This window comes from Quercus suber, unplaced genomic scaffold (genome assembly GCF_002906115.3).
Source record: "Quercus suber isolate HL8 unplaced genomic scaffold, Cork oak 2.0 scaffold_90, whole genome shotgun sequence".
NCBI lineage: Eukaryota > Viridiplantae > Streptophyta > Magnoliopsida > Fagales > Fagaceae > Quercus > Quercus suber.
Window position 1 is genome coordinate 1,003,132 of NW_027069555.1, and position 14,280 is coordinate 1,017,411.

The window sequence follows — 14,280 nt, forward strand, 5'->3', positions numbered from 1 at the left end:
ACATATCCTTTTTTCTTTTTTCTTTTTTTAATTTTCAATTTCTTTTTCTTTTCTGGGTAAGAAGGTACACGGATTCATATCAGGTGCAATACCTAGGGTATTGCACCTGGTGTAATACCAAATGAATGGTTGAGATTGAAAGTTGAAAAAGCAACTTTCAATCTCAACCATTGAATAAAATATATTAAAAACAAAGTGAAAAAGTTAAAAAAGTAAAAAAAAAATTGTGAAGGAAATGGGTGAATTGCAGCAGGTGCAATACCCTCTGTAGTGCATGAATTTGCAATTAAGAAGGTACACAGGATCCTAACTTCTTAGATCACTTGTAGTGTTCATGTCCAATTATAAATTTTTACGATGGTATCGTAATCAAGATTAATTTTCCTTTTTGTCTCTCCTTAGTTAAGACACGGATAAACCCCAACATGCACAACATGCTAAAAAGTCATCCAAATCTAAGGATTTCTTGATGCAAAGGTATAAATCTTTAACCTTTGTATAACATTTGATTTTCAATTGCCAACTGCCTCCCAGTTTAATAAGAACTCTTCAAGAGGGAGAAGGGTTATATATACAAAGTGAATTTGAAGAAAAGTGAGTTTTCTTGTCCCCAAGAGATCCACTGGGAACTTTGATTACACATGTAAACCAATTTCGTTTCTTTTTCATCTCTTTTAGTAGACAACTGGACAACCTTCAACCACAACACCTATGGCAGTTGGGCAAGAAGCCAAGGGACATCCATCAAGGTCATTTCCCCACCAACTAAGGCTAACATCCTCCAAACCCAAGCAAAAATATAAAAGCACCCCCATAAAGGCAAGGCCAGCATCAAGTGCCCCAGAAAGAACATAATTGTTACGTTGCCACCAATTCGGCATATATCTATATGCAACAAACCCAGAGAGAAAACCTGCAATAATCCAAGTAGTGTAGTTGACTGCAGTAGCTGGTGGCATATATCCTGTGGCACCTATCAAGACTGGCATGTTGATGAGTCTAATCCACTCTTGTTGAGGAAAGGCTTTAGCTGCCAACCACACAAGAATAGGAGCAATTGCTCCGCCTAGGAAGAACCAATTTACTGCCTCGTATGTTCCCAAGTCTCCAAAAATTCTACGAGGACCGATCAAACCCCATATAACAGATGCATCATAAAACACAGTATCACTTGGGCAGGTCCATACAGAGGATGTGTCCTCACATATGTCAGGGATGGTTTCCATTAGCCACCATGCTGTGCCCAAGTACACGAAGCATGCTATAAGGGTTCCAACAACCTAATTAGGCAGAGGTAAAAAAGTTATTAATGACAATGCATCCAAATAGATTTATAGGAAACAGGTTTAAGGGATTTAAGTATAACTGATCACCTGTGCCATGAACATTGTTCTAGGAGGGATTTTCATGTAGTGACCTAGCTTGAAGTCTTGTAAAAAGGTTACAGCTTGTGTCATACTTATGTACCCATAAACCTTGAAACACATGTTAGCAACTGGATATCCTGGGTAGATATACCCAATTATATACTCAGTGATGATGTTCAAGCCTGGTGTCTGCCATTAGAAAAAGATTAGGAACATAAACTAATTGATGCAAATATATTTAAAATTGACTATTTGACCTTGTATGTAATAAACAAATTGTATTTGTTAAGATGAGTTAACAAATAAGAAGCTGAATTGCTTTGAGATATCATAAATTGTTGGTGGACAATACATGCAACAACATAAAAAGTTGTCAATATTTTTGTAAAATAGGTTCAAAAAAGACGTAAAAATTATTTCAAGTTTGAAAATAAATTACCTGGTTTGTAATAGCAGTGATGATTCCAATTGGAAGAGTGAATAAAATGGCAATTGCACATGCAAGTAAAACACCCCACCAAGGCAGTTGAAGCTGTTCAATATAATATTCACAGGCAAATATGGTCAAGGCAATGTTACCAATAAGAATGATCACAAACCACCACTCAGGAACTTGCTTGTACTTCCTCATTAGTTTGGTGTGTATATCCATTGTTTTATCTTGAAAACTTGATTTGCTTTGCTCCCATATTTCTCTACATTTTACCACACAAAAATGAGCATTAAAGCATTAACACGCTAGCTGCCTGAGCCAATTCCTTGTCACATTATAATATATTGTACATTATATGTCAAATTTGAATGTCATAATGTTCCTGGTAGAATTAAGTACCTTCCATGGAATAGTGCAACATGTACAATTGTAGCAGTAAGTGCAGCAAAACCAACACCATAAGTCATTGCAAAAAATGTGCTGAGATAAAGTGGCCCTTCACGTTCATATGCCGCGAGGTCAAGGTGGAAACTAGAATCAATGATGGATGAAATATTGTACACTTGGCCAGTTGAGGTGAAAAGATCATCAGAAAATATAGGGAAGGTTTTGGCCTTGTAGACATTGAGCCAATAACATATGGGGGTCAAAATGTACATTACAAAAACAAATCCTGCAGCAACATTGGCTGTGGCAAACCATGGACTTGCAAGAGGGCTCCCAAGGTAGGCAGAGATAGTGGACCAGTCAAGCCCAACAGTGGCAATTCCAAGCCCATAAAGACCAGAACCAAGCTGTTGGGCTAGGACAGAAGTGGGGAATATCCAGCAAATCCAAGAGAGGGAAGTTAACATTTCAAAGAGGTAGCCTGGGAATACATAGTAAGCAAAGCTGCAGATGAAGGCAATTAAAAAGAATTGGGTTCTTGTTAATCCACCTTTGGGCCTTTTTTCTTTCTCGTGAAGAGCCCTGAAACAAAAAAAAAATGCTTAATTACTTTCGAAGCCCAGAAATAACGAGACTTATGTGTCTATATTCTGGGCTAACTTAGAGCCCAAATTGCTTTTGTAAGGGCTCCTATATGATTGGGCAAGATTTGCAATGAAAATTGTAGTAGTGTAGTATGTTTGATTAATTTAATGCTATTATATGGTTCTTTTGCATTAAATTATTTCTTTCTTTTTTTCCTCTTTTTTTATGAGGAAAATTTGGCTTTTTTCCAAAGCTTCACTAATTCAATCTTTGTTTATGTAAACAAAGTAATAGCATCTAATATTTGGAAATTGGAAATTTCATCTAATGTTTTGTAGATGAAAAGAAAATTGTCCAATTGAGTATTCTGGGACAAGGTTGAAAACACTTGAGCTCTCTCAGTAAAGTGAATATACTAGTGTTTTAGTGGGTACTGGATGACTTTAATAAGTGAGTTGAGCTTCTGAAAATACGTGGCCAACTCATTCACGAGGACACTAAATATTTGACATTTTGACTGGTGGATATCGTCATCATGGACCCGAAACGAATTTTCAAACAGCTTTGGTTTGGCTGATTTAGAGGATTGGGATTTAGTGGTAAATGTTAACTTGGGCCAAAATGAATTTAAAGTCTACCAAAAAAAAAAAAAATCGAGCTTAATGTGAATTAAAGCGAAAACTTCGACCAAATTCATTTGCTCCAAACACATAAGATGCTCAATCCAAAAGTGCCAGGCTCTGGGGTCTGGGGGTGTGAGTGTGTGCTCACCTTTGACCTTCAGGTAGTTAGGTATATATGGTGCAAAACAAAAAACTATATATAAACGTGTGTGTGTGCGCGCGCGGGTAGAGTTCAAATCTCAACTTGTCTTTTTTGCAATATACTAATCTCAAAAAATAAATAAAATAAACAGTACTAAAACGTAAGTAACAAACTAATCACAAATTGTCAAATAAATCTCATAGCAACACATGCCTATAAAGGCCTTCATCTACGCTGTCCTTATTTTATTGTCAATTATGAAAAGTATCATCTAATAAGCTCGTTTTTATTTGTACTGTTGATTTTGAATTAAAAATTTGACAAACATAATATATTTTTTTCTTTTGAGAAGAATAAACATAATAATTAAATACATAATAACGCATGATGTGCATGCACATGCATAAAAAATTATTGTAATAGCTTTTTTATTGTAACGTATGGGTCTCATTGCACTTTTTGGTACTATTTATGGGTCCTATTATACTATTTCAACTAACTTTTATTTTTATCTACAATACTTTTGGTAAAAATATTTTAGTTTTATCAAAATAAACAGATCCTAAACAGAACATTAATTTTAGTAATGTTTGACTTTGAATAACCAACATAGTGAGCTTGGGGAAGTGAAAAAATAATAATAATAAATCTGAGACACCAACCGGTCATGATCATCACTCACCACCAGCATGGCCACCCAACCGAAAGCATAACCATCGGAAGAGTGACACATATTTATTTATACCAAAAATTAAGAAATATTCACATAAATGTTTTGATACTCAGATTATGTGAATTAAATTAGACAGGCATGTGTTAGCTACGGGGTGTTTGTTAAAGGATTGAGTTGGATTATGAAAATAATGGGCAGTATATATTACACGAAAAAAAAAAAAAAAGTATTTGGTATCAAATGTTACCAAGTCATCCGTATCAAAATTCAATAAAAAAGAGATATGTGTGCAAAAATAACTACCACTAATACATGTCATTTAATTGTTAGTGAGTTTAGTTATTTTTTGCTGACATGTTTCACATTTTTTGAATTTTGATACTACTGACATTGTATCATTTGATACCTAATACATTTTCCTATTACACACACTTTTACATATAGTGCACACAATCCCTAATAAAATGAAAATTAAGTTACAGTTTTGAAGTTGGAAACCAAGACTTGAAGCCACAATTTTCCTTGTTTTTGAAGAGTGTATATTGTATACTATGTGTGAATTAAGCTATATGTACTAAATATTTCCCAAAAATAATTAAGAAAAATCTTAATTATAACTTGGATTAGTCTTTTTGATATAGCTAATAACTCTTCCTTTGTCACAATTTTACTTGTCAAAATTACCTGAACAATGAAACCTGAACCAAATTCGCAGGCCACCACATAGCTGCTGGCTCAACAAGGTACCTCCTGAATATCCCAGCCCATCCGAACCCCAACACCTACCATTCAAAACCCATCAAATCTAATCAACAAACATAAGAAAAACATCCCTAAACAAACTCTACCAAAGTAACAAAACAAATAAAACTAACCTGAGTTGTTATAATAACGAGCAGGGACACAAAAAACGTGATTTGCTGTTTATAAAAAACCTTAACCACAGTAACAACATGAATGGCATACACAGTCCCAGCTCCAGAGTTAGCAAAGATTGTAATAAGAACATGTTCTTTGACATTGAAAGGACCAGGATTCAACGTGAATTCCCAACGTTTTCCTTTGAAGAACACACGGTCAGTGATTTTTGCAGCCATTAATTGGCCAAGAGGTACCACAGCTATCTGAGCTGAAATGGCTGTGATTGTTAATGGCTCAGTGCGGTACCAAAAGAACTGGTTGAGAAAAGATAGGAGGATACATGAGAGAGCTCCTAAGACCCACATTCTAAATGTGAGAACTGGAAGTGATGGGTCGTCTGTGATTGGTACTGTTAGAGCAACTTGTTTGATTGGTGAATTCTCCTCCGGTTCTTGCTCTTCATTAACCTCGGATGTAGAATTGGGTTCCATAGCTTGTGATGAAGATGCAACTGGGTCATCTTTCTCATCCTTAGATACTAAAACCCAATAAACAAAAAGTTCAATTTCAATAACAAAGGAATTAGAGTACAGTATTTAGTAGTACTAGAAAATTAAATAATGAGAAAGCTAGCTAGAGACTTACTGAGAGGGGTTCTAATCTCATCTGAGGATTCTTCCATGGTTTTTCTGTCTACCTTTCTGGGACTAGCTCCCAAAGATTCTAATATCCGTTTGCTTACAAAAGATGCAGTGAATTTAACAGTACAAGGGATAAGAATCAGAATCTAGGAGGGCTTTTTTGAATGGCAAAAATTAAAATGAGTTGGAAATGTTTTCTTGGGAGGTCACGAATTTAGTTGGGGTTATGCCAAAAACTGCTAATAATAATTAGGTGAGTGAGTTGTTGCAGGCGCTGACCCACGTGATTTGACCTTCTTCTTTCCCTCCCCTTTGGTTTTAGTCTACAATCAGTCCATCACAACAATTTTTACAAAATAGTTTACAATTGTGAATATGGTAAGTTTACGATGGTCAAATGTGGTAAGTTATGAATAACGATAGATGAATGATAAATGATAAAATAATATTGGTAAAATTGTAATATGCTTAAACGAGAATTAATAAAAGAGAGATGCTACGTTTACAACAATTTTACAACATTTTTACAACAAATCACAGGTGGTTAGTTGTTATTGGTTCAAATTTGAAACTAACACTAAGATTACTTTTTTGCCCTAATAATAACAACCAGTAACAACCTGCCACTTAGGATTTGTTATAAAAATGTTGTAAAATTATTGTAGACATATCATTTCTCTTAATAAAAACTTACCCACTCAAATTTTGTGAAAATTATTATCACGTTACTCGCTCAAATTTTATAGAAATTGGTGTCACATTACTCTAATGTCTTCCATTCAGCTTTAGAGAAATTGGAAGATAGTTGGAGCTTATAATCATCAAGTAAGAAATCCCAACACTTGGACCTCTTAGGAAGTCCTCATGTTGCACTTGCACCCCTAAAAAAAATCCAGTAAAAAAAAAAAAGTGAGAAATCCTAGCAATTGTTACCAATTATACTACATAAAATTTATAATTAATTTATTAGTTTTACAAATATTAAACCATAAATTAATATTTATATTATATTATTGTTGTGGCGCCGATCATATTAATTGTGAGGAGAAAAGCCCAACCTTACGTAGTGGGCCTAGAGCCCAATTTGAAGGTTACTGTATGTCTGAAGAGGCTAAAATTATTGAGGAGTACTTCGCATGAAAGAAAGATACCTGGGAGTGAAGAAGATTCGTCCAAAGAGAGCACCAGCGTTCCGAAGATATAATTCTCCTCGGATGTAAAGATTCTTGGTCATATAAATATCTGGGGGGTTTGAATGAGCTTACTAATAATTGCAGCAATCCAGATAAGCTTTGAACACGACTGGAGATAAGAAGAATGGAGAAACATTTGAAAGGAAAAGCTGCCACTACTGTATTAAATGCACTGCAGCAACTTTTCTGACCGCATTTATGTGAAGAAGACCCATGAACAGTATAACCTCAGCTACCGCCACTCACAAAAAGCTAAAGAAGATACATGACATGACATGCACTCAAGTAGGTACCCAGATGAAGGACAAGTGGACTATGGGGATGATGGGGAAGAATGCTATATAAAGAAGAAGGGCTCCTGATAAAAAGAAAAAAGAAAAAAGAAAAAGAAAGACGATAGAGAAAAGAAAGAGAAATGTTTTACTGTAACCCTAGGAACTGTAACCAGTATTCAATTTATCATAAGTCTCTTCGGACTTCAGCTTATTTGATCTTTACGTGTATTTTTATGCTGGTTTATACTTGAACGTTGTGATCAACCGTTATGAGCTCCACAGTCAACCTAGCTTTATCATCCACACTCTACAAATTTATTGTTTTAAGCTTGAGCCACAAATCCTAACCCTACATTAATTATTAAAAAAAATGTAAGTCTTTAATAATAAAATTGATTATAATTTTAGTATTATCCTTGTCAAGATCCACAAGCTAGAGCTACATCTCTATGGTAAATTGGTAATGGTTAGGATAAGTAGTAATGAAAAAATTAAATATCTCTACGACTAGTTATAGTGGTTAGGTAGGTGCATGAATCTTCCATTCTATGATAATTCTCTTTTTTATTAGGCCAATACACCAATGTATTTTGAACTCAAGTTTTTTATTCAATAAGAACCAATATTTGAGTTAATTGGAACCAGCATTTTTTTTTAAAGGGAAAGATTGAATATTATAATTCCAATTTTATAAATTATTATTGTGAGGAGAGGCATGAATTTGAGAAAAATATAAATACACCAACATATAATAAAGAGAGTTTGATACTAGTCCCCCTCCCCCCAAAAAAAAAAAAAATGAAAAGAGAGATAGCTATCCTCACCGATTCTGCTTCATTTTAGTTAATTAAGCTAATTAATCCAAAAGAGTCTAACCTTCTTTTTTATTTTTTTGAAATTGACCCTATTGAATCCATAATTAACAAGATCTGCATAATCTCCCTCATTGTGTAGTACGTGCCTCTTTATCCTCCATAACTCACTAAAAACATTAAGGAGACAAATATATGATGCCGTATATGTTTTTTATGCCTCTATATCTATATCCTCCCTAACTCAGCAAAAATATAAGGGAGAAAAAATGAAGAGACTATCCAGTGAGGTGAGGCTTAGCTAATTATCACAAACTCGAGCCCTCAATTTGAAAATCTTGCTCCACCAAAAATGGAAGGTGCAACAGTACCCCATTGACTCTAAACTAACTAATTTGTTACAATTGTAACTAGAAGTCAATAGAGAAACATAGACTCGGATATACCAAAGTGCGAATTAAGTGAATGTATCATGCCCATAATATTGGCAACGTCTTAGAGAACAAGTCTTTGGCTGCTTAAATGTCTCTTCACGTGCCAGTGTAGTAGCCGTGTAGCTTATGTAAATAAATCTCACTGTTAAGCAATGATAATTTTGTGTTAGAGGTTAAGTGGCACGAATAATTGGCTATAATTAGGTGTGAATGTGATGCCTTTTGACAATGATACATCCAATGATTCCAATTGAAAATCTGTCAAACCAGGCTGGTCCACTATTGGACCAATTATGGTTGCTTATATCATTGAAATTAGTAGAAATCATGTAATTATACGCATGAGACAAAATTATTTTGTATTCTGGTCCCTCTCTATTTCTCTTTCCAATATATATATATATATATATATATCTTACGTGCACAAGCACGGCAAGCCTGGAATTATTTCACGTGAATTAGATTTGACAGAGGAAGATTGAAGACCCGTTTAGATACCAATGAAATATATATATATATATATATATATATGATACTTTTTGGTATTATATATGGACCCTACTGTACTATTTCAACTAACTTTTACTTTTATTTATGATACTTTCAGTAATAAATTTTTAATTTCAACAAAATAAGTAGTATCTAAATAGACACAAATAAAAATCTGTATGAGAATTTGGAAGTGAAAGACCTCTTTTCCAAGAATTTTGTGATCACACATTCTTAATTTTTTTGCTCTCAGGATTCTTCAGTTTTAGCCCAGGCCCAGAACTTTTCTTGAAAGCTCAGACCCAAGCCCATGCAAACAAAATTGTGAAGAAGCCCATACTGAATGAGATGTGTAGCATGGTTGTTAAATCCGGACCGAACCGTACGGTCCGACTGGATTAACCGGAAACCGTTCACTAAGAATGTTCTTTAAGCTCCAAGAATCAGCCTATGTAAGAAAGTCAGTGAACTGTGCCAACCGCGGTTGAACCTTCTGAGTTTCAAAACTGTAATGGGTAGTGGGTAAGTTTCAGATAATTAGAAATCACCTATTGCTACCCCAATGTGGACCTTAACTTGTCTTGGAAAGGCTTAGGCCAGAGCTAGTCTATTAATTTGTACTTGTACAACATTAGAATCATTAGAAATTGACATGTACAAGTATTATTAATTGGCCCATACAAGTTTTATTGGTAAGGATTGGAAAGATCGTAAAAAATTGCTATTAAGAATGTAATCAAATTATGGGTTTTAGTTACCTTAATTGGTAAAGTTTTTGATGGTTGAATAAGAGACTTAGAGTTTAATTTCCGCCTACACCAAAAACTGATTGGTGTCTTGGTCTAATGATAAAGAGCTATTATCAGGAGCGGATGTCATAAATTGAAACTTTCTCCAAAAAAAAAAAAAATGTAACCAAATTGGACTAAAATGGACTAAAGTGGACAAAATTGAACCGTAACAAACTTTTTTTTTTAATAGAAAAAAATCCACTACATACAACATTCACTCCACTTTATTTATTTCTTACAAAGAATGAGGTCAAGAACATGAAAAATTATGTTTCATGTGATTAAGAAAATAATGGTAGTGATCCCAAAATTGTTAACTCTCTAATACAAATGTTTAATAAAAACAATGTTTTGATTTACATTTTTAGAATGACCAAGGACCGCTTTGTAGAATCTAATATAACAAATGTGAGATTACATTACTTCAATCATGTCATAGGGTTGTAAACGAGCCGAGCTTTGTTGAGTAATCCATGTTCAAGCTTGGCTCGTCAGGAAAAGTCAAAAGCTCAAATTTGGTTCGAGCTCATAACAAGCCTAAAAATAATATTTAAGCTTGAACTCGTGGGAAAGTCAAAACATTTGGGCTTGGCTTGGCTTGACTTGATTAATTAGTCAAGCCAAGCCATGCTAAAGCTTAATATCAAGTACAAACTCAAGCTCTTAAGATTGCGAGTTGAGATCTAAAAAAAAATTACATTATCAAATGCTTAAATCTCTAAAATTAAGAAGAAGAAAAATAGTATACTCATTTTATAATGCGTCTAGTCCTACTTATGATTAGCCATTATTCAAATTAAAATTTTAAATAGTTAAATTCATTTATTCATCATTCCTTGTCTACAACTTCAACAATTGTTCAAAATACGTTAGATGGTGAAGAACCAGAAAAATACTTGTTTGTCACTGTTGAGGGTCATTTCTTGAAATAGGCAGAAGGCAGCCCAACCCATAAAAATGGGTAGCGGACGAGCAGCAAGCTAAGAAAAAAACCATTAGGCTCAAGCAGCAGAAATAATGGATCACAGGCCCTTAAATATAAATAAACGGGCCTTGAAGGAGTAAGTGGACCTAAAAGGCCTGGAAAGAGAGAAAACACCACCCATGGGCAGTATGTGGTATGGAAAAGTGAGAATGGGCCACGGCAGACCCGAAATAATGAAAACAAAGAAAGTAGGGGATAATGGCAAGCCCATGAACCCCAAGGATGAGAATGAGGAAATTGGGCCGAGGAAGCCCAATTGAGTTAGTAAATGCCCATGGGATACAAAGTTAGTAAATGGACCAAGGAAGTCCAAAGGAAGTAAATGGGCCGGATAAGCCCAAGTGAAAAAGAGAGGGACATTGGAGCCCACGAGCAAGAACACCAGTGGCCATATTAAGCCACTGGGGGAAAGAAAGGAACGGCAGGCCTGAAAAGAGGCCCAGCAGGAATAAAAATCGCCGCGGCAGGAAAGGCCGAGTAACACAGTGGAAAGCTAAGGCAATTAAAGAATTGGGCTGAAGAGAACACAAAGCCCAGTACTCGGTAAAGTCCAGACCCTATGGGGTGGGAAATCAGAGTAACAGCTTGAGAAAAGCCAAGAACGGACGACTGGCAATGCAAGCAAAATGTCTAGTACGCGGCAGATGCATGAACAGCAGGCAGACTTCAGACATAAACCATACGCAAAGCCCAGACACCACCAACCTGTACCCAGCCAATACAGGACATGGTGGGGTCATGAGTCAAAGGTAAGAGGGCATGGTTTGGAGGTGGGGAGAGGGGAAGGCCTGTTTTGAGGTTCCTACTCAAACTCTTTTGGGGAATACGTCCTGCTGGGATGGCATACCACCCAAAAGAGGCAAAACTGAGTGGGAACCAATAGGTGCATGCCATGAGGGATAGAGAGAGAGAAACATCACCGCGGCAGGACAAGGTGCCGTGGCGGACTAACAGACAAAACGTTGTATGTGTCTGTGACAGAGGGACTCGCAGACAGAGCAGTAAAGGTCTGCGAGTGCGCCTAGACCAGACAAAAAACGGTTAGAGGGTAGAATAGTAAAAAATCGGTCACGGCAGGCACTATAAAAGGACGCCTCTGCCGTGTGCAAAAGGAACAACAAGCACAAGAGCAATACAACACAACTTAAAGAAAATATTCTGTAACTTACTTAGAAGAACAGAGGAGCATAACACTAAAAAACGACCATTGTGGAAATTACTAAGAAAAGACTAGAAAAGAAAGAAAGAAAGAGAGAAAAAAAGAGCAAGTGATAGTGGCATGCACCGATAGGCTCCTTCCCTTCTCTCCCTCTCGAATCCTTGTTCTCTTCTATAATTATTTTGGGAAGTGTCCATTTGGGTCCGCCTCCCTCAAACCCATTAACTTCCGCGGCAAGAATCCTGTTTTCTTTCCTCGGAGGTTAATTGCGTTGAGAAGAGGCGTTCTTCCTCTTTGGCCTTACTCTTGCAGACCGAACTGAATTTATTTACATAAGCTGTCGATTAAATATTTATTACCATTTGCCCTTACTATTTATTTGTCAAAGATTGTTAATGTTATTGTGGTTCGGTCATTTCTTATTAAAAGAACTATCTGGTCATTCTAGAATACGTGATTTTGTTTTATCTATTGTATCTGCCTGCCGCAAGCTTTTTTTCTCTGAAACAGCTCTGCCTGTCGTAAGCTTTTCCCTGGAACAGCTCAGTCTGCGGTAAGCACTCTCCTGGCAGACGAGGCATAGTTCGCGCACAAACCGGCCAAGTTGAGTTCCAGTTGGCCTGGTCTCGACTCCTGCAACCCAAAACACTTGGGCCTATATTCACAAAGGGGTAGCTCGGCCCAACATAGCAAAAAAGGCCCCCACAGTCACTATTATGAATAGGAAAATACTAACATGTTTCATAACTTTACATTAGATGATTGGTGGGGTAGGATCATATGTGGCCCACTTAATTCATTTATTTTTTTTTAAAATGTAACTAAAGTTTAAAGTGGTTCTTGGTTAGTTTAGAGGGAAGGAAAAAATTAAGATAATGGATAGTGGTCCCATGTTGGTAATGTCATTTTTAAGATATGTTTAATGAGTATATTTAGTTAACACCTACAAACCTAAAAATGAGTCTATATCTGAATTGTTTTGTGTCAAGCCTAATAGCTAACAAGCTTGTTCGTAAACAATTTTTTTTGCTTGGGCTCGGCTTGTTTATTAAATGAACCTAAAATTAAAGCTCAAGTTTGGCTTATTTATAAACAAACAAACATGAACGACCTTTTATTGAGTTGAGCCCAAGTTGTTCATGATTGGCTTGATTCATTTAGAACCCTACATGTCATTCTTCACATCAATCGCGCTTTGTAGAATCTAACAATATCACTTAGCCACCACCACATACACAAATGAAATTTAAAATGCAAGCAAAAAATATATATAAAAGACAGAAAAACATTATCATCAACTAAATTTATGGGTTCATTCCATATTTCCATCAACTGTGTAAAAGACAATCATCGAATGAAGCTTCCTCCAAGTGAAATTTTCAGCCGCACGTGTGTATCCCACACTTTGATCCTATATTCTAACAGTGTTACATTGGGTACAAATAGATTTAATTAAACTAAAATACAATTTTAAATCTGTTAATTGAATTATGTAGCTTGGTCCAATTATTTGTGAACAATATTTTATCCATTTGTAAATTGTAATTACTGAGAACTTTGTAACTGGCATCTCATTTTTTTTTTTTCAGAGACATTAGATTTCAAATATCGCTCCCAACGCAACTTTCCAATTATCAAAAATATTATCCATTTGCAATTGGTCCATGGCCTTATTCGCACCTGTCCTATACTTTCGATTCTCAATCAATCAGTTGTGTAATTGTAAGATTGTGCTTTAGCAACTAAAGGCAAAGTATATGTGAAACAGCAATGAACAATCAGAGAGAGAGAGAGGAAAATGGACTGAACGGGCTAGAGTGAATCGAATGGACCATAGTGGATCGAAAGGACCTAAATAAACCTTCACAAACCAAATAAACTGAAGTAATCCAAATGGACCCAAGTGAACTAAAATGCCCCCCTCAAAAAAAAAAAAAAAAAAGTGAACTAAAATACTACACTGAAGTAATTCATGAGTAGCATAACAACAACAAATATTGCGCTTAAATTTTTATATATTATTTATAGATATAGTTTCAGTTTTTTCTTCTTCTTTTTTAGATTATAGATATTAGTATAGGTAAAAATAAGAACTATTCATCATTTTTCATTCTATCATTGATATGTTTTTCTATGGAGGTTAATTCCCCCAAATCACCAAATGAAAATTGGACTGTTTTTGTGCATAAAATCATACTACTATCAATTGGGGAGTCTTTTGGCTAAAAATTGCAAAAAACGGAGTTTATTATTGTTATAGGTGTTGTTCAAAGTTATTTGGCAAAATGAGGAGAGAGACTAAATTTCGACAACGGTATTACTGAATTTCGGCAACTGTATTGCCGAAATTGCAAGAAAAAGTACAATGTGTCAAGGGAGAGAGAAAATTGAATTTCGGTAATGAGATTACCAAAATTCTTGTCCTGCCCG

The 14,280-nt window shown here is 35.5% G+C and overlaps 1 protein-coding gene across 1 annotated transcript; it reads right to left on the reverse strand.

Moving 5' to 3' along the window:
* Positions 1-445: 445 nt before the first annotated feature.
* Positions 446-5,949, reverse strand: LOC111992353 (oligopeptide transporter 7). Its single transcript, XM_024024216.2, has 7 exons — positions 5,717-5,949; positions 5,086-5,609; positions 4,895-4,992; positions 2,200-2,769; positions 1,807-2,062; positions 1,374-1,556; positions 446-1,280 (listed from the first exon to the last, which is right to left on the reverse strand). The coding sequence occupies exons 1-7, from the start codon at positions 5,751-5,753 to the stop codon at positions 675-677; spliced, it is 2,274 nt and encodes a 757-aa protein (XP_023879984.2). The 5' UTR covers positions 5,754-5,949; the 3' UTR covers positions 446-674.
* Between the last annotated feature and the right edge of the window lie 8,331 nt (positions 5,950-14,280).

What these genes read in the sequence shown, in the direction of transcription:
- LOC111992353 (XM_024024216.2), bottom strand. Translation starts at nt 5,753, where the DNA reads ATGGAAGAATCCTCAGATGAGATTAGAACCCCTCTCA. An exon ending in TCGTTATTATAACAACTCAG is followed by an intron (nt 4,993 to 5,085) that starts GTTAGTTTTATT and finishes TTTGAATGGTAG; the next exon opens with GTGTTGGGGTTCGGATGGGC. An exon ending in GTTCAGGTTTCATTGTTCAG is followed by an intron (nt 2,770 to 4,894) that starts GTAATTTTGACA and finishes TTTTTGTTTCAG; the next exon opens with GGCTCTTCACGAGAAAGAAA.